This window comes from Fundulus heteroclitus, chromosome 12 (assembly GCF_011125445.2).
Source record: "Fundulus heteroclitus isolate FHET01 chromosome 12, MU-UCD_Fhet_4.1, whole genome shotgun sequence".
Lineage (NCBI taxonomy): Eukaryota > Metazoa > Chordata > Actinopteri > Cyprinodontiformes > Fundulidae > Fundulus > Fundulus heteroclitus.
This window is the reverse complement of record NC_046372.1, coordinates 46,245,586-46,273,399: the sequence shown is the minus strand read 5'-3', so window position 1 is coordinate 46,273,399 and position 27,814 is coordinate 46,245,586. Positions and strand designations below refer to the sequence as shown.

Below are 27,814 nucleotides of genomic sequence, written 5' to 3'. Positions count from 1 at the left end.
AGGGACATTCAGCAGAAGTTTATGCAAGTTCGAATATGTACACCCTAATGGAAAAAAAAAACTGTGCAAATCCATCCTTAAAGGCCAGAAAAGAATGAGTCATGACCATGGCGAGTGTAAACCGCTTACTGCTACAGTAGCAGCAAAAGAGGAAGAACAGGAGACCGTTTCAAATAAATAATCCATTTTATTACATTTTTTACTGATTTAGGTAGGAACAGGCACAGAAACCAATAACAGCAACAAAACAAAAAGGTATATCAGTAGCATATTTGTTAAAAAGGAGAAACACAAGTGAGGCAAGGTGGTTACATTCCGCCGCATCCTCTGTGTGTCGTGTTCTGGAGCTAAAACAGCCTTATGCGTATTTCACAAAAACTCAATAATACCAATAAAGGCTCATGCATACACAGACTGGATGTGAGGTTTGGTGCAAAGACGTTTAGCTCTCACATCCTTAATTCACCCCTCACACTTCCAGCGAGACAGGCGACTACAGCAGTTTGTAGCACATGCAGCACTACGGCCCAGGACACTTCGAGGTACGAGTAAACAAACGGGGCACCAACAGGTGTTAAAAGAAAACGCTAAAACTACCTGAACAAACACAGGTATACTGCAGGGAAGGTACGCTGTTGCATGCTGGCTGAGGCTTGAAGAGCACATTCTGTGAGACGCGCACTTCTATCGCTGTAAGGCAGGTGTTTTTATTCGCTCAACAGGGATGCACACTCTATAGTGGAAAGCTATGAAGCAAGCAATATTGCTGAAAAACATTCTTTTTTTTTCCCCACAGCAGTTAAGGCAAATCTTCCCCTGAACAGTCCCAGATAGAAAAAAAGAATACCAGAGGAGCGTTGTTTGCCAATTTCTGCTGCACATGAACTCTTCAGTGGATGTTAAGGTCTAAAGACGTGAATTCTGCCCTCTATGCAGTGTTTAATGGTAAAAAAAAAAAAAAAAAATATTCAGCCTTCCTGTGAAACAACGGAGCCGTTTTCAGCCTTATCGCGGGACCATTGGTGATTTAGGGAATTAGGACGTCAACAAGGCATGATTCAAGCACAATCGGGTTTCACTTCCTAAACTTTTGAGCACACTTTAAACCAAATGAACTGACGACATGAAACTGCATGACCGACATCATTTGTCGCTCTATGTAAAGACACAATATGACAGCTTTGAAGAACAGCCTACTAACGCAGAATAAACATTAGAAAAAGCAGAAACGTGTACTGTTAGGGAAGTCTTTCCTCACCCTGGACACTATAAAAACAAAAGGCAAAACCAAGAAAACACTTGGAAAATAAATACATTAGCATCAGAAATCCTGATTAAACCTTTGAGATGCACATCAATAAATAGAAAAATATCAATGACATTATTATAACAATAGTAATGAATCACCAAAACTCATCGCAAAGGAATGTCACTGATCCCAGCCTGGGAATTTCCTGCTCTCGTTGTCACGCCGCCGTTACGTCATTGGTCAAAGGAGCATCTGCAGCTTTTGCTAAGTCGGATAGTAGAGGAGTGTTACCGAAGCTTACTTGTTAGTGCAAGTGGGCTGTCCCTTGAAGTAACGCTTCAGTTGTGCCTGCTCACACCCATGCACATGCACCAGGTGCGCACTCTAACTGAGAAGCTCCAGGTATGTGACGGGCACTTTTCCTTTCTGGTTCCCTTTCTCTCCTATCAGCCAGTCCGAGTCCATTCCCAGCACCGTGTAAACCGTGATCAGCTGAAACACAGAACACACGCACGCTTTTAGGCCAGGCCCGCAGAGTCTGCAGCTACAGCTAAGAAAAACAAGGTTTGAATCTGCAGGAGGCAGTGATAGAGAAAAGCAGCTGAGGTTTCATAGTGGGGTGATGCAACAACTTGGCGCTCTGATAAGATAAAAAAAAAAAAAAAAAAAAAAAAGACACGGATGGTAAGACTTGTGTTTTCAGTCCTTTCATAAACTACGGCAGAAGTTTAGATGTCATCCGGTGTTTTGATTGTTAGTCTCAGTAATGTAGCAGTATTGTGACAATGAAAACTTGCCGGTGCACGCTGTGGTACGTTCTGTAGCCAGCACTAGTTTGAAATACTGCAGTGAGTAATGCTGCCCTTAGGTTTGGTAGCGTAGCTGCTTAACCATTACAAACCCAAGCTTAATGAGAAACGGAGCTCCATGTGGACGCCCTCACCATGAAGTCAAGAGGCAAAGCCAGTTCACCTCCATTCAGCTCAACTCGTACGTAAGACCATATCCATAAGACCAACACCTTTTAAGTCAAACGTCAAGCCATTCCACGCTTCCATCATTTATTAAAGAAGCTGAGTTTGGGGTGGTTTTCCTGCTAACGACCCATGTTTGGGCCAAATTTCAGCCGTTGAACAGATGGATGCATATTTGACAAAAGCTATTTTGGGTACAGGGGTGGTTGGTGATAATGTGATAACGGGGAGAAGAACTGCAGGGTGTTGAGGTCCTGTGACTGAAACAAGCCCACAGTGTTTGAAAGTTCCATGTTTTGACTGATGCCTTCTTCCCTCCAAACACGGTTCTCTGCATCTCTACTCTTCTTACGTTGTAAAGCTGCCCCCGCTGTACCGCCTCTCACTTCTTATTTTTGTTATTAGATTTTACCTTTGTGGCAATCTGCATGTTTCCGTTTTGCCACGTGTACCAGCTCGGCTGCTGATACACCTAATCTACGAGACAATGGAGGCTATTTCTGTTCTACTGTGTTCTAGACTGGAATGTAAAGCCTTTCCACTACTATAGTGATTACACTACTCACAGAATCACGCTGACACAGCCAGTTCTTAACTGGTTCTGCAAGAAACCGTTCACTTTTCCAGCAGCTGTCAGCTAAGGTGGAGCCAGGTGGCTAAATAAAAACAACTCATCCACTTATCTTAGACCCTCTCCCTGTTTCATTTCATGTTGATGTGAGGGATCTTAGTGCATAGAGACAGTTTCACTACATTTGATTGCTTATCCCAGTATCCCTGCAAACAAATGGCCCAACATCACCTTCGCTTAAGCGTTGTGAATGCTTCAGTTCAAAGAATCACACTGACCTGCGTCACCTCTGACGCGTGGTAAAAAAACAACAACAATTGTTAGGAAGAAAAGAGACACTCACCCGACAATATTACATCATAGGAAGATGAAGTGAGGTAAGACGAAAGCAGCAAAGCTATTAGCAGCGATCATTTATGGAGCGCTAACTGCTACTGCTGTGTGTGGATGTGTAGTTGGAGCAAGGACAGTGACGTGAAAGATGGATAAAATGCCACAAGACCGTCCAGACAGCGGACGCTTTAAAAAAAAAAAAAACCTGATATGTACCGAATTAGTTCCACATATGGAAGTGGAACTGATCGGATTTTTTTTAACGGGGGGTGAAAAGATCGGAATTGGGCCGTTCACACTGCTGTGTGAAATCGGTTGCATACGGGTGAAGAGATGGGATTTAGGTCACATTACTCCGCTGTGTAAATGTTGCCGACATTTGCATCAGCAGGTCTTCATAAATTCCTAAATACAAATTTAATGTTTTACCGTCAAGTCATAGTCAGCAGAGTTTAGCACCAAGGCAGGACAGAGTCGTTAAATGGAGTTTGTGGAAACACAGGCTGCTATTTGTGAGTTTACTCAGTACAAGTTTCAGCTCAGACATAATTTACTATCAAAAGATAACCTGTGTAAATCCCAAATTTATTATTTTAATGTGACTTTTATCAATATTTATGCTCCAACTACAAATACAGAGAAAAGCGTTTTGTTTTTTTTGAGAATAAATGTGATGAATGAAAGACTGTTACCATGCTGTATATGCCCCTGAATGGGCGTATTCCCGACGTTAGTGGCAGTAGAGCTTGCTCCAGCTGCTGTGCTGTTTGCGGTTGCTACTGCGGACGTGACTGTGTTGGTTACAGAAAAGTAACTTGACATCGTTAGCTGTTGTCTGCCCCTTGCAGCTGATCTGTGGCTGTCTGACTTCATGTGAGATCGTGAAGCATTGACACCCACTGTGCAAAGCTTCATTTTTATTTACCAACACGGCAAAATCCTTCATCATCTTTGCCGTCGACAGGCTGCAGCCACGTCCTGAATTCCTCGTTTTCCACCCAGTTTTGTTGAAATTTGCATTTTCCCCATTCTCTAGCTTTTTCTCCGCCTCGAGCTCCTTTTCAGAACATTGTAAAAACATACGGCTTTACGACCAACCGGAAGCAGTTCAGCGTGTTTGGTTCCACGCAAACACGCCGAATCAGTTATATCTGATATAATACATTGACAAAACTGTTTTTATGAATGTATTTTTTTTTTTAGAAAAAAGGCATTTTAAATGCCACCGATAATCACATTTAATTAATTTTAATGCCAATTAAGGCCTTAATAAACAAAAAACGTTTTTAAGGACTTTTAATGATTTTTAATGACCCGCAGAAACCCTGTCCTAACACTGCAAAAAGAGAGCTAAAAATAAGTAAAATTTTCGTGAAATGAATGCATTTGCCCTTGATTGAGCAGCAAATAAGATTATTTGCCAATGGAATGAGTATTTTCACCCCTAAAATAAGATAATTAGATAAACTGCACTTGAAATAAGATGGAGATAAATTGTTCCTATTTTAAGTGCAAAAGTCTTATTCCATTGGCAAATAGTCCTATTTACCTGCTCAAATCAAGTAAAAAAAATTTCATTTCAAGAAAAAATGTCTTTTTGTAAAAGGTTATCTAGACCCAGAGTAAAAAAAGGCTCAATGAGCGTTCGTCTTTCTGTCTACTTCACTACTTGCAGTGAGTTGATGAGAAACCCTCACCTCATCAGCCAGAAGGGAGAGTTCACTTGAGTCTGCAGCATCATAATCATAAAGCACTTTGGCCTTGCGTGTGCCCGTCGCTGGCGCCTGAACTTCTTCGATCTTCAGCGTCTCGGTCTCCCCTGGGCTGTCGATGGCTTCAGAGGCGCTGCCTGGAGTAGCCGCGGCGTGACTGGAGTTAAGAGCGAAGGCGTTGGGAAGCCTGGGGGACAGCAGTCAGACATGACAGTCAAACATGTGCTCCACACCGTCTAAACCGCCAAGTAAACGAGCCAAACAGAACGCAATGCCCCCAGCAGGGAAAGTATGAAATGTACAAAACTGATCAGGGTTAAAAATAAACAGAAGAGTGAAACACAGCGCTGTCATTTACTGCTAAAGTGGAGTTTTCATGTTTAATGGACAGTAAAAACAGTAATCTACAATAAATCAGAATATGCGTTCCAAAGAGGCTTGTTTGCCAGATTAAAAGCACTTTTAGAAAATAAATTATTTTTATTAAGCCCACATTTCTGTATTAAAATGTGACTTAATTGGCCTGATTAAAATGTTCCGTTATGTTCTTTCTATTCCGCGTTACAACTCAACTTGAAAATTAGCTTCTTTTAAATTCCTGTTATTTAATGTGGAGTTTATCCTGTCTACAGGTTACTACCATTGTCTGGCCAAATCTCCCCATTGTGGAAAAATAAAGGTATTTCTATTCTATTCAATGGATAGAAGCAGAAAATCCTCAATATTAACATCAATCAGTTTATGTGTAATTCATTTATATATGTTTCACTTATTAAATTGAGTTGCTCAAATATGAGTAATATATCCACATTTAACATGCTAATCCTCAGCTCCAGTGGTATTTGAAGACTGATGCAGGATGACAAGTTGTTGCTTGTACATTCAGACACAGTGGCTTACTCTGGATGGCATTACTCTGGCCTCCAGCACTATTGTAAACAACCAGGCAGCTCCCACCCTGCTTTCTCTTTCAGTGTTTCTCCTGTCTCTGCAATGCTTTCTTTCCCGTTTGTTTTGATCATGTACAGCACTTAGTGCATTAAAAATAAAAAGTAGTAACTTTCTGTCAGGTTGGGTAGCACCTAAGCTCCTACAGCATAATGGAGCTGGTACTCGAGACGCAGTGTTAAATGATCCGTCATTACCGTCATGACAGAAACGTCTTCAGATACACAGACACACCCTCTTCCAGTGTGTTCAGTTAATGTTACCTCAGGGTTGTAAAACGTATTAAAGCTGATTTAGTCCGCATTTAATCTTTAACATCCTCACCCCTGTACCTCCTAGCCTGGGTACAAAGGGCATAAGTTGACCAGACAGCCGTTCCCATGAAGAGGAACAGCTGTGTTACGGAACCAGCCATTGGCATTGTTGCTTTACCGTCTCTCACCTTCCCAGCTCCTTCTGTAGCTCCAGCATATGAAGATGGCCCTGCTTATAATAAGCAGCCTGCGCCTCCACAAACTCATGCAGGCACCGCAGGTGGTTCACCTGAGACAAAACAGAACAGGTTTTTTATTAAAACGACCCAGTTACAAGTTCTGGATGTCAGAGAATAAGCAGAACTATTTTACTATTAGACGATTAGAGTTCAAGCACAGAAAAATATGTCTGTTGATTAGACATTAGAGGGCTTCCTATGTCAGTCTATGTTAAAAACCTTTGCCTCAAACATACAAAAACAAGCTCTTTTTAAACTCTTTTACATGCATTTTGTAACTATAGACCAGGACCTGTTCAAGTTGAGATTCATGATTCCAACAAATGTAAGTAAAACTTTGTTTATATAGCCTCTCTCAGTCACAACTGCTTTATAACAGAAGATAAAAACTAAAATGAAACAAAAGCAGATAAACAAAAAGGAGCGACAAAAAGGTATTTTCAGCCACAGCTAGGAGATTATGAAGAGCTGTGGCATAAATTTCATTTGGATGTCACCGGGGGACTTGAAAGCATTCTGTTTTCTGAAAAATAGTGGAGACGGTGCAACGTTATATTGCTGCATTGATATACGGAGGTGAGTTGGGGTTTTTCTTCTCTCAGGTAATCCCTCACCTCGCTTTCTGATTGGCTGCACCTCACATTCACCAGACTGCATGCTCCTTTGTCCTTGGGGGACATCACATATGCTGGGATATCGGGGCAAGACACTCACGTTGAATAGCCCTGATTTGAGGGTGGAGCGGTCCCGACGGTCCACCGAGCAGACCAGATCACTTTTAACACGCCACACACGGCAGGAATATGATTATCTTAAGAGACACAGCGATAATCGGGCATAAATCGAGCTATGTGTGAACCAGCCTTTAGATGTTTATTAGATAACATTAAAGTCAATGTCCAGCAGATCGGTCAGGGAGAATGTTCTGTTTTAAAACATCTCCTAGGGCTCTGTTCAATCGATCCATCGTCCATACATGGAAGCACTACAGCTCTACTGTAAGCCTATCAATACATGGTGCCCCCCTAAACCGGGGGTCTGCAACCTGTGGCTCTGGCATTGCAAAACGTCCAGATGGCCTGCCTGCCCCTGAAGCCTTTCATTAGTCAATATTGGTTTAGAAATTTCAGCTTCAAGGCCAGAAATCAACAAACTGTGATACAATGATGCAGCTGGAGCTGTTCCAGTAGATATACTAGTCAACCCTACAACTGGACAGTTCCCACATTGCTTATGGATTTATCTTTAAGGAAAGGACATTTTCTGTCTGTAACTAAAGCAATGTTCTCATTTTTAATTTGAGCCATATTTTATAAAAACTGAATAAGAATTAAGGGAGCTACGCTCGTTTTTTTTTTTTTTTTGACAGATGTGCGCTCATTCCGACTGAAGTGTGCCACAGTTAGGCGCAAATCTGGGCATAAAAGACTGCAAAATGTGAACAATTTCTAAGGGTTTTCAAAGTGCCTTATAAATAAAATATAATTATAGCAGTAACATCAACAATAATAATAATAATAGTTTTACAAGACAGGTTTTAAGCGCCTCCTTTGCATTTAAGAAGTCCACACCAAAACCAGTTTCTCTCAGATACACCTCAGAATAGGTGTAAAAGAGGGGGATTGTGGGGGTAAATTAACGAGGAATTCAGATTGTAGATCCACTTTATATAGATAACTGAATGAATTTAATGTGGAAAGGAATTGTTTTAAAAGCAAGATATGTTCCCTTTAATGTAAAATAACTACTAATCTAAGAATTGTGCGTTTTGGCCTTTCATCCACAAGAAAACTGTTACATCACTAAAAATGAATATTTTTGAAAACTGCGTTTTGCCATGTACACACAGATACAAAAACAGAGTTTTAGGGTCCGCCGCATGCATCACAGTCTGCGACTAATAACGCAGCGCTGAAATCACACGCAACCATTGCTATTGGCTTTGCTCATGCAGTGGAGGAAAAATGAATGCTATAACAGGGTTTCTGCTGGTGGCAAACTCTGATTACATTTTAAGCCCATCGTGAATGAAATTTAAGACCCATATCCCAACATCTAGAAACATCCAAAAGAACTGTAGTCATAAAATAACTTGGCTATATCCACCATATTTTCGAACGCGGAAGTAACTATGGGTCCAACTTCCGTTTGTGTGTGCCGCACTTCCGTTTCAACGCTTCCCTCGGCCAAATAACATTAGTTTGACTGGAATGATCAACTATCGCGGCAACACTGTCAAAAATTGCAGAGCAATCGAAGTGGTAGGTCAGGGCCACAGCTTCAAACTATTCATGAGTGAGAGGATGACATGAAGAAGTGGACTTATATAACGTACGAGGACATTTTAACCTGTTTTGTGTCGTTACTTGGTGCGGACGGCTCTGCAGTGGGACTTTACCGAAGCGAACGTCCGCAGTGAAAGAGTTGGATCGGTGTTAATAAATATCAACATGGATGACCTGGTATTCATGGAGGCTGATGTCCGTTCAAGCCAAAACTAGTCCGACGTTCACTCTGAGGTCTCGTAGAGCCGATTGATGCAGTCAGAATCCAGCAGAGCGCTCTGATGCTGCGGCTCCAGGGGAAGCCTTCAGTCATGCAGCGGCGATCTTATGGACAGTAGGCTAATGAATTATCTGATTCAGAAACATACTGGCTGTTGGCTCGTTGTGATTAGATTGCTGCTCAGTTAATTTTGTAATGTTTGGGATTTAACTGATGTTATAAGTGGACATCTAAACATTCTGCCCACTTCATGTTTTGGCTTAAAATTTTAAATTTAAATTAATAGTTTAAATCGTGTGCTCCTCTGTCGGTCTTTTGTCCACAAAATGAAAACAACAAACATACGGTCGTTTCGGTGGTTTCTTCAGATTTTAAGCTTTTAACCACAGGCGAAGGGATTCCTCATTCTTCGGCTGGGGGTGAATGAAGTAGGGCGCCTCGTATCCGCAGCTCTTGTACACGGTCGATGATTAAAACACTCCTGCTCCACGTAAACCTTTTACACCCGTTATTATGACAGCCTCTAACCGGACAAACGACCCCGATCTTCCTCGAAGTCATAATGCCGAGTAATTTGAGACACAGTAGCTGTATGAGCCGCTTCTCAGCTAGCTAAACACTGACAGGAAGTGAGCGGGCGGAAGTCTCGCCCTCTCACAGGAAGTGAGAGGGCGAGAAGGTGGATAGAAAAGGTTGAAAATGAATGGATGTCTAGGCAAGGTCCTCATTGATACGTGTGTGTGTGTGTGTGTGTGTGTGTTTATGGGGGGGGGGGGGGGGGGGGGGGGGGGGGGGGGGGGGGGGGTCAGCTGGCATACATGCGTGCTACTGATGCCTTCCAAAAGCAGCCGTGTAACTTCTGCCTGTCGATCAAACTCTGACTGTGCCAGTCTGAGATCCTGTTCAGCCTGAAACATAAAACATCATCAGCCGAGTTGTTAGAAATATCAAATGTGTTGCCACAAAGTCTGAAAGTCCAATGCAATATATTCCCACTTTCCACTACCCCCCACCCCCACACACACTTTGGGGGGGGGGGGGGGGGGGGGGGGGAGGGTGGGAAAAGTATATAATGAGCTAATTGCTGAACTTACTTTTTCCACTTCCTCAGTCCAGAGCTGATGGAGCAACACGGCGAATCAAAAAGAAAAAGGAAAAACAAGTCTGAGCAAGACCCCGCAGTTCCTTTACCATTCAGGAAGACAGGTGGTTACATAAACATTCAGATGACTTTTTTGTGTTTGCTCTGAATAAAATGGTGTATGGCTACAATTTGAAACGAGATACTGCATTCAGTGGTTACAAAGAAATAATTACAGTAGCACTTTCAGCACAATGCTGATTTATTGCATCAGTACCTTTTCATTTTCATTATGAGAACCGCTTCAATGAGATGTACAAGTGGTGTGCAGAGCACCTTCTAGCAGTCTGTTAATCTAATGAGTAACCAGGTAAACAAAGCTAGCACAGAACCAGCTCCTGAAAGAGTTTATTCTAATGTGATTATTCTGGTCGACGATGAAAAGTGACCTGTCCTGCAGTTTTCAAGCGACTCTACAATCAAAATGACTTCATGTACAGTTAATGTACAACGTCGCACTGGGCGGCTGCCGCACTGTTTTCTTTTAATGTTATGACAACTTGGTAAGTGGCAGAATGACGGAGAACATTACATGGAAGTCTGGTATGCAAAGGGACGTAATCACCGTCTTTGGACACACTCCCTACAAAAAACCTGAAACTGCGCTTCCGAGCCTACATACAGCAGGTATTATAAACAAATAGAAATTAAATAGAAGTTCTTTTTAACCTGAATGAAGTGTATTTTGTTCAGCGAGGCAGAACTGTCTCCTTACCGCAGAGGCGCTGGCAGAGAGGACATAGTTGCGAGGTCTGGTTTCCTGGAAGTCTGGGCCCACCTGTACAAGTCAACGTTAATATTTTAGTATTTGTGCTAAATTCAACATTCGGCACAGACAGCGCCGTGCAAAGCTTTCACAGTCACAATGTCAAACTACACTATTGCTGCTTTATGTGCTAAACAGACACTGAGTAGAGCCTAGTCGTGAAACGGAAGTACAATGTTACATGTTTTTTTTGTTTATTTACGAGGAAAAATCTGGAACGTGTGGCTAGCACTACTGTTCAGAACCACATTTCACTGTAGCTACAGCCTCTTTCTGTATTAACTCAGTGCACTGTGACTCCTTCCAGGTGTTTGAGTTCTCCCCTCCGAGGCTCATGGCATTCTGCAAACAGGACTTTTGCTAGCTTTCTTTCAGCAACGTATTTCTTCTTCTTTCTTCCTCCGTGTTCAGATGACGGACCGAACAGAGCTCTGCGAGACGTCCAAAGCCCAAGATACTGTTTCAGAACCTAGCCCTGCTCTGGGCTTCTCCGCAGCTTTTTCCCTGGCCTGACTGCTGTGTCCGTCTGTCCCACTGAGCTATATTATACACTGGAGTGCTGATTTTGCCGAAAAACTGAAGTCACTGGCCGCCATCTTGCTACTCCCTACTCTCACACAATCCCACAGGATTTGCTTGCAACAACAAGCAGTTTTCTGGCTGTGTGAAAACGTTTATTTCTTTATTTTTTATATTTCTTTATTTTTTTTTTATATATATATATATATATATATATATATATATATATATATATATATATATATATATATATATATATATATATATATATATATATATATATGTTTTTGTATATTGTTATTTATATATTTATAAATGTTAAACATACATATTTAAATGAATAAAATGCAAAATATTTCAGCACATGACTTTCTCAGTACTTGATAGTTTTAGAACATAACATAAAACTATATGGCATTTGACATTTTAAAAGTCTTAAGCCCCCCCCTGAACATGAGAAAATCCTCGTCATTCGATGCTGTAGCGCACACATTCCCTGGTTACTGAGGGGAAATAGGGAGTACCAATATGGCGGCTGGTGGCTTCAAAGCGACTCGTTCAAACAGACGGTGATTAGCACTCCGGTGTATTTATTATATAGCTCAGTGATCTGTCCTCATGACGCTGGCTGTCCTCCAAGAAACATCTGAGGACATCATGGAACAGCCAGATGCATGCTGAGGTTAAAGGACACACAGATGGGGCCTATTTACTAGTTCTGTGCCTTCGGAAGCCAATCGGTTTCAGCTAGTTTTATTTATGTGCATCAGAGTAAAGGGGGCTGAATATGAATGTGTGCTACAGATTTGTGAAAAATCAATAAAAACCCTGTATGATTTTCCTTCCACTCCACAGTTCTGCTCTAAATGTGTTGGTCAATCAGTCTACAGACTTTTTTTAAAGCACTGTACATAAAAACAAGATTTGGGTTCCCGTTCTGTACCTGCTAAATCACGGCACATCAACATAACTTAAAGGGATGTCAGTTGCCAGGAATTACCCTACCCAATTACAGACAACTACCGAGGGGAATTTACAATTCATACTTTCATATTAGGTGTGTCTCCTGTTATAAAAGAAAGGTGCAGACAGGTGATGCAATCACTGTATGTAAACAAGAGCCACCGCATAACTGAAACCAGTGAGTCATCGTCTTTCATTGACCTTTCTAATCTGCTCCGAGTGAGAGAGTGTTGATGTTCGTTTAATGCTGCAAGCTGAGATTTTATCATGCACATGCAAACGTGCCAGCCAAGTCATCGTTTCATCACCGCATTGAAAATCAAGTTCAAACGAAGCAAACAAAAGAAATAGTAATGAAATGCAGAGATAAAATGAAAAATATGAAGAGCAGGTCTGCTGCTTTATTTCAGCAGCAGACCTAAGTGCAGGAAAAACATTTTCTAGAAATGCAGCTTTTTATACAACATACATCCATTTTGCTGCCTTTTTTTCTATTTTTCTAATAGCTTGAATCCTTCAAGGTTTTGAATTGAACATTTTAAAGAAAAAAAAAAACATATTTGTAACCATTCTGATGCCAAGTTTCTCATCACAGAGGCAGATCAGTGAGTTTCCCCCTGTTGATGGCATCGATTTCAGCAAGACCCTTTAGCGTGTGGCAACATCTACCATGCTGAAAGCGACCTGCATCAACAAAGCTACGACACTGAAGGAAGGAGAAAACTGTGGAGGCGCAAGAGGCTCTTGGGAACTTTCACCGTGGCTCTTAATATCTTTGGCTAAAAATGATACACAACCAACTAATGCTATTAAAAAAATTTAATAATGAAATGAATAATTTGTTTCTTTATTGTAAAACTTAAAATGGCGATTCTTCAAAAATGACAAAGTTCCGATTATTTATTGAAAATTATAACTCGTCTTTTTTTTAAGCACCGAGTGTCATCTGCACATACAACCCCATGGAATCAGTTCCTGTGAAAATGTGCTTGTTTCTGTCACACGGTCATCTTTCTACCATCATGTGGACTTCAACAGGGCTAACATTCCAGCAGAATGGATTGTCTAATGCAGATTCATGATTAATCGCTGGATTTCACTTTCATCCAACCAACCTAAGCCAAAGAAAGTTTTTTCTTTTTTTTTTTAAACCTACTGTAACCTTGTCTGTAGTGAGACGTACAGCCAGGCTGTTCAGGTTCGGGGGATGTCGCTGCAAGGCTCCACGACCACTTTGGAAGCAGTAACTGGAGCATGCTTGGGATGGCGGCTGCTGTACACGACAATAACCACCAGGATATTGGCGACTGCGCTGATTCCACACACGTATGGTTGCAGTCAAATACTTCTGACGCTTTGGTTCAGAGGTATGGAGCAGACTAAAAACCATTAAGTGTAGCCTTCAGGTGTGGGTATTCCTTTTAAAACAGGCTGAAGACAGAAGTGATCTCTGAAATGCCACCCACCTCCCTAACACGCAGTGGACACTGCATGAAGAACCGTGGGTGTCTGGGTGCTGATGCAGGAACACGCAAAGAAACGCTTCTGAAACAACCTGAAGAATGTGCAGCTGCTTCATTCCACAGGTCACACATTTTGTTTTAGCTTTGACACAATCAGCATCAACACAGATAACAAGATAAGACTTTTTAAGAATGAGCAACACTTCTCTACTTCCTGCTCAACTGTATAAAGGTGAGAATGCTGTCCAGGAGGAGAAGCGCTTCAAAGCATCAGCAGCCAACTCTACAGTGTACTCTTCTAGGATTAAAAAGCCCTGCTCATGATGGTGTAGCTGCCAGGACATCGTCCTCCTACAAGCCTGGACCGTTCCTTCATAATGCTGCCTTCCTTACACAACTCTGGCCAAATCACACACATGAACTTGTGAGATTCATTTTAGTAGTGTTAATCAGGTGGCGCAGATTAAACACTAACCAGGCTGACGCTTGGCAGCAGGAAGGTTTCAGGACCTGGTTGCCTAAACATGTTTTAGAATGCTTTCTAATGTTTCACCACACACTGTTATGGGGCCTGGTTGCCTTTCAGTTACTACTGAAAAATGAATTATGGTTTAAACTTCTTCTTTTTTTTAATCTCTTTCCTAGCTGCGCACCTCCTGCATTTACACATTTGTGCGGAGGTGCTTTTTAAAAAGTACAAGTGGTTTCATGATTTAAGCGTGCGGTTAATCTGTATGAAAGAGAGAATTGTTTGGCCGTTTGATTAAATCACTGTATCCCTTTTGTGATTTTTACATCAAATAAAACAGCCGGAGGCAATGTGCTTCAGAGAGACTTCATGAGTCAAAGACAAGTCAGAGCTCTTTCTAGTAAATTTCTGGTTCTATGAAAAAAACAAAAAGGCCAGACTTTACTAATATGAATAACTCTGCTGCCACCTAGTGACAGATTATCAAGCAATATGAACCCATTTCTCCAACTGGAAATGTAATATCAAGGCAAATCTGTTGCAAAACCCAAGGGGGAGAACTGAAAATAATGCAACAATTTTTACACTTGTTAAAGGAACTTTGAAACAAAACTATTTAAATCTAATTACATTGTATTACAATAATTACATGTCTGATATTAATAACAAAAAGCATGAATTCTTCCAACAGCAGCTGAGCAGCTTTTGGCATGTTTGCCTGTGAGTCTGAGGTTGGAAGGCCTCCTAGCCATCTCCCTAATCTTTATCTCCCTCCATAGATTCTCTTTTGGTTTCAACTACAAGTCATAAATGACATGATGCCAAGATTTAAAAGATTACTTAAACCTAAATCTAAAAGCACAGAACTCATTATGGGCTTGAATATCTGAAGCTGATGGTGACTTCACTTCCCATAGAAAAATAGGAAATAACTGTAGACTGCTGCAAAGAGCCTCATTAAGGCGAGTCTTTTTTGGTTTGCCATCTAAGTTCTTTATTTATATTTAACCTGTGTGAGACACTTCATGCCAAATTGATTTCTAATTCACTCTTATAAGTGTTATTATGCACTTACATGTTAAAGTAAAGGCATAAGGTTCACAGTACAGATTTATACAGAATCCGTTCTGTCATCTGGTTCTGGTATCGATGTATTTGTTGAAGCAAGCGCAGCAAATGGTCAACTTTTCCTCTCCCGCTTTGTTTACGTTAGAATGACGAGACACGAAAGAAAAGTTATGTTCCTCTGGATTTACCTTTGCATCAGAAAGTGTTCATAACTCCAGCCCCACATCTCCGGAGAAACTTTGGAGAACGTCGCCAATCTCCAAATGCAGAGAGGAAAATTATCATTCATCTTTTTTCACCAGAGGCTAAAAGTAAGCGCCGGATCATGAGTCCTGTTTCTATAGCTGGGTGCAAAGCTAGGGGCGGCCAATCTTTTGTCACAGGGATCAAAACTGTCAAAAGTACCTCCAAACTCTTGCAGTTCTGCAGCCAATTTACCTCGATAATTTGTCCAGTAAGAGCAGTTAGACTCAGAAGAACAGCAAGAAGATTCAAAGGCCAGCGTACACTTGGAGTCTGTTTGTATGATGTTGCCTTTAGGCTGCAGGGGAAGCACATGCCTTCCTCCTAAGGATGTTACTAAATCCAAATCTGAAAATGTAGTTTAAATAAACAAAAAGCTGACCACAAACAAAAGAAGGCACACAGATATGAAGAAATAAAGAACAAGCAGAGTTCATTCCAACATCGTGGGATGAGTTTGCTCAGTGACTTGTGAAATGAGCTCAGGCTTCAAAGACTTGAGGTTGCAGATATTTTTTCAGTCCACTGCTTTAAATTTTTTTAGTTTTTCTTTTTTGCCCTTTTCCCCAAAGAAGCAGCACTGAGCATTAAAGTCAGTCAGACTGGAAAAAAAAAAAAAAAAAAAAAAAAAACACCCAAGGTATGCGTCATACAAAGCAGTGTTTAATACTTACTGCAGCGTCGCACTGCAAAGATGGTCGATATGCAGACAGTTAGTTATGGCTGAAAGTAGCACGCGCTCGCAGCTTTTATTAGAACGGGTAAAGTCGTGGGAGTGAGTCGGGGCTTACCGCTGCCTTGGCTTCGACCGCCTTTGCCTTCTTCACTCGTGCTTTACAGGCGTCCAGGTCCAGGCGGAGATTCTCCAGCAGGCGGCGCTCTCTCTGAACAAAAACATAATAAAAAGGTCTTAGCAGAGAGTTTCTGCTGCAAGACAGCAGAAACAGACAGATACAGCTACAGGCTAAGCCTTAGCTAGGAATGTTTGTGCTCTCCATCATTCTCTAGACCTGAAAACTGGCTCAGAGCTGATCTGCTTAGCTGCGTTTCCTTCCTAGACAGCTTCCTATGGAGCTGGTCTGCCGTTACCCTCTCTAACCTAGAAAGTACTCCTGGATCAGCGTTTCTCTGCTCTGTCTTCTCACACCACCAGAAGGTCGAGGCAGATGGCCGTTCACACTGAGCCTGCTTCTGGTTATGCTGGAGGTTTCTTTCGTGTTAGAGGGGAGTTTTCCTCTCCACTGTCGCTACATGCATGCTGACCCAATCCAAGCAACTGTCCACTGTGGCTCCACGCTCATCCAGGAGGGAGTGAATGATGCAAGTCAACCACCAGGTGCATTCTGCTGGGTTTCCTCAGGTAGAAAACTTTTATCAAACCTGCCTGCGTTCTATGATATCACTGGCTTTGTAGAGTTGAGATGACTTGTTGTCAATAAGCCAAATTGAATTGAAATATATTTGCTTTCTTTCAGATCTATTTTGTCTTTGCTCTTTTGTCACACTTCAATGTTTCACCTCACCACACAGATTTTAAAGACACAAACATAACTTGAATATGAAATGCAGTTTTGAAACGATTTCATTTATCAAGGGAAAAAAGTAGAATTGCTGCTGATTTGTTTCAATTGGGCCACATGGGAAAGTTTTCAAGCATAAACGGCCTGTTTAAGGTCAAGTCACAGAAATGTAATGAATTTAAGCCCAGACTATCCCTAATGGATGGGCGGACATTCTCCTTCTCATCATCTTTCCTCTCATCTGACCAAAGGATGGACTCTAAATCGGTCCCCATGCTGTCCTTGCCATACTTCAGTCTGGTGTGGAGATGACTCTTCTACAGAAGTAGTCTTTCATTGCTGTCTTGTCAATTATTCTGGGATCTTTAGAGACATCTCTTGCTATTTTCCCTTCGAGCGTCTTTGTTTCAGCCTCTACACAGTTTGTACTGTGATGCTGTGTGACACTCTCTACATTTATGAAAGATGCTGCCCACTCCAGCTTTTAACACTGACAATCACAAAGTTAAACCGTAAAGCTGGACAACAGGGGTTTGTGCTACAGCTAACTAAGAGGTCACTTCCTTAGTGGGATAATCATTTAGGTCCTGGCAGTTTATAGTTTTTGTGAAATAATTACATTTCTGACTGCAAAATAAAATATTGTCATTATCCAAAACAAACTTAAGAACTTTAAAAAAGCTGAGATAGTTCTCTGATTGTTCTGACTTTTTAACATGCCGTCAGTTTTATGCCGGATGTAATGGGACAAACGCTTCATGCTTACGATGTAAGTGTAAAAATGCTGCCATCTAAATACTTGCTGATTTTCCTGGTTAACTCGGGGATAAACTGGAGTGAGCACACTGACAGCAGGTCACGATGTTGGGCACTCACTGAAATGGTTCGCCAGTCTCCTTCCAGGAAGTTCCTGAGGGGAGTGAGAAAGCTGATGGCTGAGGTGTGTATGAACTCTCGCTCTACTGCTCCTAACCTCCTCTCACAGTCCCCAACCTTCATCAACGTGCTCCCTGCAACAACAAGACCACAAGGACTCATCACCCATCATTGCATTCAGTGGTACTGGAGATGGATAAAACCTCTGTCTCCACACTTGCTGCACAACTCTTTTTTTGTCAACAATTTAAAAAATAAAATCTTGTTTTAATCCGGCTAGTGACCTGGCCTTAAATTTATGAATTTACCTATAATATCTCAAAACGTGACAGATAAATGCTGCTCATTTAGAGAAACAGAAAAATATTTGAGAAGAGGCTAAATCAAAAATACATGAAAATAAACAAATTCACAGGTCACACTGATGAGACAAAATGCTATGGAAGAAAGTACAAAGTATAACTTGTTTGGTCCTGAGGACACTAAATGCATGTAGGAACTGAGTTGTTCCAGTAGGTGTCACTTTTGTGTAAAATATTATTTCTAAAAACACCAATGATAGCACAACTTGGCATGCATAAAAAGATATTTCTGCACAATTTAGCACAAAAGTGAAAGTGAAAATGTGATCAACGCTGTTGATGGCGGGACTGGCCGTCACTTTCAATCTCTGAACTTAGTCTGCGTTAACCCCGCTCTGTGAGGACAAGCACTGACATCTTCTGAGGATGGTTTTGGTAAAACCAAACAAAGGCTAGTGACCAAACAGGAGTTTTCTTGCTTTTTGTGCCAAGCTTAGATGCAAGGTTAAACTCTTTATAGGCTTACCCTGGTATTCAACAGCTGATCTAAAGCAGGAAGTAGCGTCATGACTCTAAAATTAAATAGAACTAGAACAAAACTGAGGCATCAGATGCATTTTCAGCTGCTTTAACACTCCGACCCTTCTTTTTTTTTTTTAAATCAGACACTGACAGGCTGAAGTGGGTTACACAGCTCATGGATAAATCGCACTCTCTTATCGAATCTTTGACCAATGGATTTCCCTAGTGACAGCTACATAGATGCTGTTCCTATTGATGCTGCAGCATAATGCAGAGAGCAGCTGATCCCGTTTCAAGCAGTATTGATCCCCAGACTTACACAGAGAGGAAAAACTATTTACAGCCTGTAGAAAACGGTGGAAGAACAGACAGCCCCGTGCATTTGTATTGAACAGGCAGTGCAGTCATTCCTCTGAGCCAGAGAAGAAACAAAGCTACTAATTCTGCAGATTGCTTATAGGAGCCCCAGGTGGCTGGAGTTAAGACTCAGGTCAGCTTTAAAATGTTTATTCTACTCACAAAAGAATCAACTAATTAAACTTGAAGAAAAAAGTCATTTTACAGAAACAGATCGTAGAGGCGGTTTGTGGCCACAGCATCAGTTGGGCCTGGCCTCTGCCTCGCCCGTCACCCTGGGAGAGTCCCTGGGAGACCCTGGCCTGGTCAGAGCCTCTTCAACCTGAGGAGTTCTGCTCTCCAGTTTGAGAGAGATGGCACTAGAGCTGCAGTGACTAAACATTAGACTCAATGAAATTACACTCAATGAAGCTGACGGGAATATTTTGTTGATACTGTGAGTCAGTGTTACTTTTTATCAACTTATCTTTTTCAGCCTGTGCTTAGGACCTCCTATCTGAATGCGTTTTGAACTTTGGATTGCTACTAACCACCTGACGAAAAAAATGCTTTTCTCGTTTCTCAAGCCACAGATTTAAAGTGTTAGCCAAGCAGTTCAGAATGGGGAGACCATCTTAGCGGCCCATTCCTTTGAAGCCGCTGTGTTACTACAGGGACACATTGAAAACCTACAGTAAAAAAAGGGGGCTTCTGAGGATCGTCAGGCCCTTCAAAGTGTGCTCTTCGGTGGCTCCATACTCACCATATGGCGTAGCGGGCCCAAACTCCTTTGCTGCATCTTCCATATACTGACCCAGCAGCTCTGCGTTGGTCACTCTGGAGGGTGCCTTCATGTCCAGCTTTTCATAGAGAAACTCCTCAATCCTGGCACCTGCAGGGAAAGTCACGGGGTTCATTGATGAAACGTTGCTTTTTTTTTTAGTTTATCCATTTATCCTTATCATTTCTACCCATTAAATAGTGAGATCCAAAAGTTTCAGGCAAGACTCCACCTATGCCCAGGTGCATGGAGAGACAAAGACCCGGTGAGGCGAAGATTCAGAGACGCTCGAAACACTGAGGAACCAACTTTATTAGAGCCCCCACTTGTTTCTGTCCAGTTGGTTCCCTGGTGTATCAACGAACCAACCCGAGTCTTCACCTACACATGAAGTACTCACATCCACCAGAAATCTATGTGCATGACAGACAGCTGCAGGTTGAAAGGTGAACAGAGAGCTACTGCTATTTGTTCCCACGGAGAGGTGCCACGGCAAAGAAAACAGCCCCCCCACCCCCACCCCCCTCTAACATGGTGCCCAGATCCTCCCCAGTCTGCTCAGTCGGCTCCAAACAGCCAAAGTCAAATAACCAACGCTAACCGAAGCACATGTTTTCAGTTAGAGCTGCCTAACAGAGCACACTGAAAAATATTACCGTGTGCAACATCCCAGTGGACCATTTCCACTGGGATGGGACATTTAAAGTGGCCCACATTCAGACTCATGTCATGGCATTTGGTGAGTTAGATGGACCGACTGTCCTCTATGCCTACAACCCAGAAATATCTTTGGGTGGCTAAGATGCTAAAACTCAGAGTATGCAATGGTAAAGAAAGAAAGAAAAAAAAACACTACTTTGGTAAAGAATTATTTGGCCCTTATGATACAAGTGACTTCAAACAGTGGGACTTGGACACGCGGGTCTAAACTAAAGCCTGACAAGAGAGGAACTTTTCAGCTTTACTGCAAATAATCATGCTTCTTCACAAGATGACGGCCACACATCTACATATTCAACTAAAGCAGCTACACAACCTAGCAAAGCACGCGTAGGCATAATTGACTTCTGTAAAAACGTTTGAAAGAGACGGACGGAAAATATCGTAGCATTTCTTGAAGAGCGGGATAAATAAATGAATGTAATTAGTCAACAGGATCTTTCTAAACCCTGAGAGATAAATAATGCTGCTGGTTTTACTGCTGAGGTTTTTTTCCCCACTTAGTCCCAACATAATAACTAACAACTGATGATCTTATTAGTATAGTACTTATATTTCAAGACATGATTCAGTATAAGTATCTTGGGGTATTTAGCAGTAAAGCTGGTACATTGATTTGTGTTATTTATTCTGAGAGCAATATTGTTAATGAAGCTTTGAGTTAGACCCAGAAATGCAGAAGAATTTTTATAGCAGTTACTTTAAATTGTTGCTTCATCTCTCCTCCCTTTGTGCTTCCTGTGCTCTGTGGGTTCTCGGATCAAAGGCTAAACGCATTAAAACATCACAGCCCAAGACTGAAAACCGTACTTTCATCATTCATGCTGTAGATTAAAGGTTTAATGTTTGTGCCTGCGCAGACTACTTTCTGCACCACAGTAATTCAAACGTTTCAGGATGCATGAGACCTTCTCAGTCTCTAGCAGGCATGCGTCAGGCTTGGCTGGGGTTGTCGTCTTCACACCAACCTACTTTTAAAAACAAATCTTCTTTCTCTCAGCATTCAGCCAAACGGCTGCATTCACTGAAGCTGAAGTCACACCAGCTGTGACTTTAGTCAGAACCAATCACTTGAGTGTGTTCTCAACGCATCTCACGCCATTTTACAAAACAAACAGGCTTAGTTTATACCTAATTAAATAGAAGAATACAAACAAAATAATCCAGGTCATCTCAATACAACACAGGGTCAAATGAATTACATCCAGCCCAGATAAGACCGTTTTCTTCGGCACATTTCCTGTATGTTGACGGTCTTTCTGCCGCAGGTTTAATTGCCCGTGTCACAGTGACGTAGTGAAGCATGGGGGAGTCTGGTGGGCAGATTAGATGTCGCTGGCAGATTTAGGTTACAGGCCACTTTTATTCAACCAACAAGTTGGTTTCTGGTAGCGAGTTAGATGTCGTCTCCCAAAGGAGAAGAAAATGATGTACGAGCTGGATCCATATTTACATTCATTATACCACTCTGAATGGAAAATGCTTCATTGGAATTACAGCATTCAAACTCTTCCTATAATTCTGATCACCTTTTTAATCACTTATCCATAATCTTTATAGCAGTCTTTAAAAGCTGAACATTTAAACATACTTCACTATAAGTAATTCATTAGTAATTGACTGATATTTTTTGTTTTTCTGTTCAGTCAGTTAAAATCTCCACAACTATACACTAAAACACATTAGTCCACCAGTATGGTTCATTATATTGCTCTCAGTAGGTTTGGAACTCTATAAAATAATTGTCCACTGACATAAAGAGGCCTTGTGCTCAGTCCCAAGTATATTAATATGATTGCATGTCACAATAGCAACCGTTTTAAATTTAAATGATTAGTGACACCTATTGTTTAGCCAGAAATTATTATGAACTCAGTGCACTTGTGGAAAATGACACCTTAGAAAGGAAACTAGTTTTGATTTGGGATCACCCACTAAGGTGGATCAGATTAGAAAGTAAAAGCAAAATAAATATTGTGGCAGTGGGCAGTGTGAAGGGTGGAATCGCCCCACATTAGAACAGCAGCTTAAATATGGAAGATGAAGCGAGGAATACATGGAAAGCCAGGGTGAAGGTGGACCTGGGGAAAAGGCTGGAGCTAATCTTCCAATGAACGCTCAAATCCCACCTCTGTGTTTCAAGGCTGCCTGATGAGTCTCTCTCAGAGCCGCAGAAACCAAATGACGGCGTTCTGTTCTTCCAGCCCAGGTTTAGGCATCATCTGGGCACAACCTTTTTTCTGCCATGGCAGACAACTATTACATAGAAATAATAGGACCTATGAGGACTTCCTCAGAGTTCTGCAGCCAAGTTCCTGAGAAGTTTGAAATGTGCTGATCAGACAGAACCTTGTTCCTGTTTTTGACCCCTCAGGTAAAAATAAATAAATAAATAAATACATTTCTCTGCTCTTGTAGAGGACGTTTTGGCCTTTAGACACCATTCCACTAATTTTCCAAGTCACAACTTCCCGTCAATAATATAATCTGCATTAGTTGGTTTTTAGCTAATATGTCAAACATCAGAATATCGTTAAAAAATAAGAAATATGTTTTGGATTGTTTAGGATGCTATATGTATACATGTTGTCAGTTTAAAAGAGCGGGTCACTCACTGATTTTGGTTTGATCATCATCTCTCATTTGTCCTAAGAGCCAACCGAACACTTCTCATCACTTGTATCGTCATGGTCATATATTGCATATCTGTGTAGACGACTGAGATGAGGCTGGGTGTAACCAGTCCACTGACCTGCTGAAACTCATCGACGCCTGCTTTCAAAATTAACTGGCCCCCTTTGTTATTCTGATGCTAGAATTATTTGAGCGTAACCTCGCTAGTGTTGTGTGTTCCAACAGGAGCTCTTACGCAGGTTAATGCCTTTACCAGGTATGACAGGGTGTAATCAGGATGGGCGTAACACGGGCCACCAGAAATGATAGAGGAGCGGAAACCACATGGTGCGCTGTGATCATGTCATCCCAACACACTTTGGCAAAGGCAGAGAACTTTTCTAAGATCTCAGGAAACTGGGTCGTCTGGTGAGAAAAATGGCGTCTCTTGTTAAAGACATGCTTTAATCCTTTAAAATACATCTCTTCTTCACATGACCTTCCAGCACATGGTCTGCTTTTCTGTAAGAAGCCATTGTCTTCTTAGTCACTGACTAAAACCACAGCATTTTTTTTCCTTTTGTGATTTAATCCCAATTCCTATATTCCTTTTCTGATTAGCCTCACGTTCAGACGTGTTGCAAACATTCTCTTTAAATCACAAACAAGCTTCTTAAGGAGAGGGACTTGGGTCTTTACAATCCATGTCCTGACCACAACATAAAGGCCTATTTTTCTCCCATCACATAACCCAGGAGCTCTGCAAACACACGCTGCTTTAGACAAACAGTGCCTGCCTTCAGAATCCCGATCAGCCGATCTCTGCTCAGCCCCAGCAGCTGGAAAAACGGCTCTTAAACACAGCTATTAGAACAACAAGTATAACGTCGTACATAACATGTATAGATTTCATGTCACATAATGAGCGGTGAACGCCGCTGTAATCAGCACAATGACATACTTAACTCGGCGACATGTGCTTTCAAAACTAACTGGGGAAGATGGGAGGCAGTCCCTTTTGTGATCCTGATGCTAATCCAAAGTTTTATTACTGTTGAAGCTGTTTTCAAACTGGAGCAATCAACGACAAAACTGAACTCAGGAGTTTTAAACTGATTGATTGGCTGTGAGCCCGCCCCTAGCTCCTGATGACAGTGGGCCGATGCCATCATCAGGATCTGGGGCCGGACTGGTGCTGGACTAACCCTAGTTCTAGTTAAGCACTGGTAGCGGTCTGGAGGAAAAGAGCCCGAGGTAGCATCTAACCTGATCAGCTGTGTGAAACAGACGTCTCTTTTTTTCAGGGCTTAAATGTCAAGTCACCCTTATCTCAACTACAAACGTCTTAATTACTCCTCTACGCAAATGATGCAAAGCATGAAAGGTTTCCACAGCAGAGCACTACAGGGGAATCGGGAGGCAGGATACTCACCAGTATGATCAACTGTGGCATGGAGAGTCAGAAAAACGACAAGTTAGAGCTCTCTGTCCTTGCATAGGTTATCCTATACAGTTTAATCTAAATCATTTCCCACAATCACAGGCCAAAAGGTCCATTTTCTTTCATTCCTACTTTTTTTTTTTTAAGCCAATCAGGACAAGATAACATACTGTGGTCTCTAACAGGTTCTAGCATCATTTAAATCAAACCTCAAGTGTAAAAAAGCACATAGCAGAATTTAAATAATTAGTAAACAAAGATCAAGCCAAAATGGAAAAGCGGTATATGAAAAGTATCTAGTGAACCTCGGGATTCAACAGCTTGTAGAGCCACGTTATATGTGCATTTTAAATCCAGCCCAAAACATTTGAGTCAGGTTCAGGGCTGCATTTGGGCCAATTAAAGCCCTCCACTATTATATCCATTCTGTTGCAGATAGTTACTGTGCTTGGGATGGTTGTCCTGTTGCACAAACTCATTTCAGGCAGCATTTATCTGTGAATCTCATATTTGAAACCAGGATACAATTGAGAGGAGTTCATGGTCAAATGGGAAACGAAGCATAATCATCGTCACCTCTCCCCCACCGTGCTAGTTACCTGGTAAGAACTGGTTGTCCTGATATGATTTCAACAAACACGGAGCTGGACATTATACAAAGAACATCTCGACTTTGGCTTGGCAGTCTACAAAGATGCAAGCTTTGCAAATCTGAGTCAAGGTTTTTGTATTCTTGGTCGAGAGCAGAGGTAACACTCCAAATACATAAATATGTTTGGTCTTTTTCAACTTTAACATTTATGCTTTCTGCAATGTTTGGGAAAGACCTTATAAGTCTTTGCAGACTGATGGGCAGCAACAGCTCTTTTAAGGAAACTCCTGGTGTTTTTCTTCATTGGCTATGTGCTAACACAGACCTGTATAGTCCAGACTACCAAACTGTTTTGACTCCCGCCAAACATAGATGGAAAAACTTGCCGCATCATCCCAATTTGAGTCTTACTGTTCCATAAAGGATTCTAGGATCTGTGCTGTGTTTTTGTACACTTGAGATCAGCTCAAAAGGAATATCCAACCTGATTATTTTTAGTAAGTCCTGAAGAATAGAATGATCACATCTGAAAGAAGATTCAGATTCTTATCTTTATAGCAGAGCGTGGTTTAAACAATATTTACAAACTGGTGGAAACCTTTATTAGGAATTAGGAGTAAGCTAAAAAGCAAAAGCCCCATGGCTGTCACTGTGTCACCCTGATCAAGCTAATGCTGTAAACATCTCCTGGCCTTCCATCAGGTCTGCTGGAGGACCCTTCTGTAATGAGACTTCCACCACACAGTAATCATACTTGGGTTGGGCTGCAGCAGGTACTCGGTCTGTTTGTAGATCTTCTCTGTCCAGTGTTTGGTGCAGTCAGCGCGGCTCATTAGGTTCTCAAAGTGAGCATCTAACTCCGTCCTCTCCGCCTGGCCCAGCTTCTCCTCTGTGTACTAAAACAGGAGGACACACACAAACAACGGGTGAACCCATGTTAACCCCATATGCTAACAATGATTTAGGCTCAGCTTCGAGCAATATTACCAATATACGTCATTCATTGCCATTAGCTCCACCTGCTTGTGCTGATATTTGGCAGTTTATCCTACTGTCGTTGTCATATAAGTCTAAAATAAATAAATAAAGGTAACAAAATTGACACTCGACGTGAATTAGTCATGGGTTAGCTAACGACACCGCTTGTGACATTTTGACAGCTCTGTTTCGTCGGCCTACAGCTGCGCAGGGCTAAGCTAAACCTGCTTTTTTTTTTAAAACATGTACTGGCTGTTGGTGGTCATTTGTTGCGTTGTCTGTCCGCGAGGAGGAAAGCAGCAGAGTCAGACGTCCTGAAGCGTAACAGCTGAAAGGAAGCGCGAGCCCAGCCGCCGCCGCAGCAGCAGCAGCCTTTAAATACCTGGACAGCTCGCGTGAAAAACAGTCCCGCGCCGCTGGCTAACTTCTTCACGTTGAAATCCATGGCGATAGTAGGCAGAGCTTCAAGCCACTGGTGTTACTTTGGAGGCAGCTTCTAACTGAACTAGCTACAAAAATATGGCTTTAGCCCAAAAAACAGTCACGTGACCATCACGGACGTAGCCTCTCATTACGTCAGAGCGATGTTTTTTTTTTTTTTTTACCGGCTGGTTGTTGTGCTAAAAAGGCTACTTTTAAACTGTGGGTCTGTGATGACACCGAAGTATAAAGTCCTAAAAAAATGTCACAAGTTGGAAATTGTACTTTTTTTGTCCAGTGTTTCGATTCAGCTTCCTTAGGGGTCGATACTGAACCTCATCCCGTATCCTCCGTCCTCTGTTACACCCTTCATCACTACATCATGATCTGAACCTGCTCTATGGTGTGTTTCTTCCACTCTCCCTAACTGATAAATAGTCGAAAGCCTTTGTCCAATATCTCCTCTATCCATCCTTTCCAAATGTCAAAATCATTTCAGCCTTGCCTCTTCCAGTGTTGAAAGTGCACAATCTGAGCTATCCTTCTGATATAATATTACCAATCCCACTCATTTCTGTCCCTTTTAAAGGATTATAGCATCTTCAACTATGCCACCTCCGGCTCTGCCCCTGGTCTTTTAGTAGTGTTATTTCTAACGATACATCAAGTCTCACTACCATCTTCTAAACCTTTCTCTTCCTCTTGCACACGCCACCATTAATAATTCAGCTCCTTGCATCTCCAAGGAGTTTTTCTGACCCCCTCCGATTCAAACATATTTCCTGTGTAGCTTCCACTGACTTTCCTTCTGCTGCTGTTGAGTTTACCTCCATCTCTCTGGGCTATTCTACTTATTACCAACTCCACTGTCACCTATCAAACTGTTCATGAGAGTAGGGAGGGGATCAAAGCTTGGACCCATGTGTCACCCCTATCCACACACCTCACCGCGGTCCTGCTGCTTTTATGTATGATCTGCACTACTCTCACAAACTTCTATGTTAAGTTAGAGGTAGCCTACTGATACGAGGCTCACTATCCCCATCTTGACTATCATCTGCTTTCTCCAGATGTCAAAAGATGCAGCATGCTCCTTATAATCTACTGATACTTCTCTATCAGCACTCTTATAGTGGACGTCCCATATTTGCTGCCCTTTGTGAGCAATCAACCACACTGCTGCATAATTATCATCTCTCTTCTTTACCTATAGCTTCAAAAACTCTCTCCCATATCTTCATTGTTCATCGTGTCAACTTTATCCTAATATATTTCTGGAGCTGAGTACCTTTTCCT

At 41.8% G+C, this 27,814-nt stretch overlaps 1 protein-coding gene across 5 annotated transcripts; it reads right to left on the bottom strand.

Moving 5' to 3' along the window:
- Positions 1-167: 167 nt before the first annotated feature.
- sh3glb2a (SH3-domain GRB2-like endophilin B2a) lies at positions 168-26,661 on the bottom strand. 5 transcript variants are annotated; one of them, XM_012849918.3, is made up of 13 exons: positions 26,481-26,661; positions 25,875-26,016; positions 24,520-24,531; positions 19,737-19,865; positions 17,814-17,947; positions 16,209-16,301; positions 16,092-16,103; positions 10,642-10,704; positions 9,880-9,903; positions 9,604-9,693; positions 6,230-6,330; positions 4,825-5,026; positions 168-1,741 (listed from the first exon to the last, which is right to left on the bottom strand). In XM_012849918.3, the coding sequence occupies exons 1-13, from the start codon at positions 26,541-26,543 to the stop codon at positions 1,634-1,636; spliced, it is 1,173 nt and encodes a 390-aa protein (XP_012705372.2). In that variant the 5' UTR covers positions 26,544-26,661; the 3' UTR covers positions 168-1,633. The 5 variants fall into 5 exon arrangements, with proteins under 5 accessions (XP_012705372.2, XP_021164944.2, XP_012705389.2 ...); XM_021309269.2 differs by lacking the exon at positions 26,481-26,661 and adding an exon at positions 26,108-26,432; XM_012849935.3 differs by lacking the exon at positions 16,092-16,103 and having other exon boundaries at positions 26,481-26,660.
- Between the last annotated feature and the right edge of the window lie 1,153 nt (positions 26,662-27,814).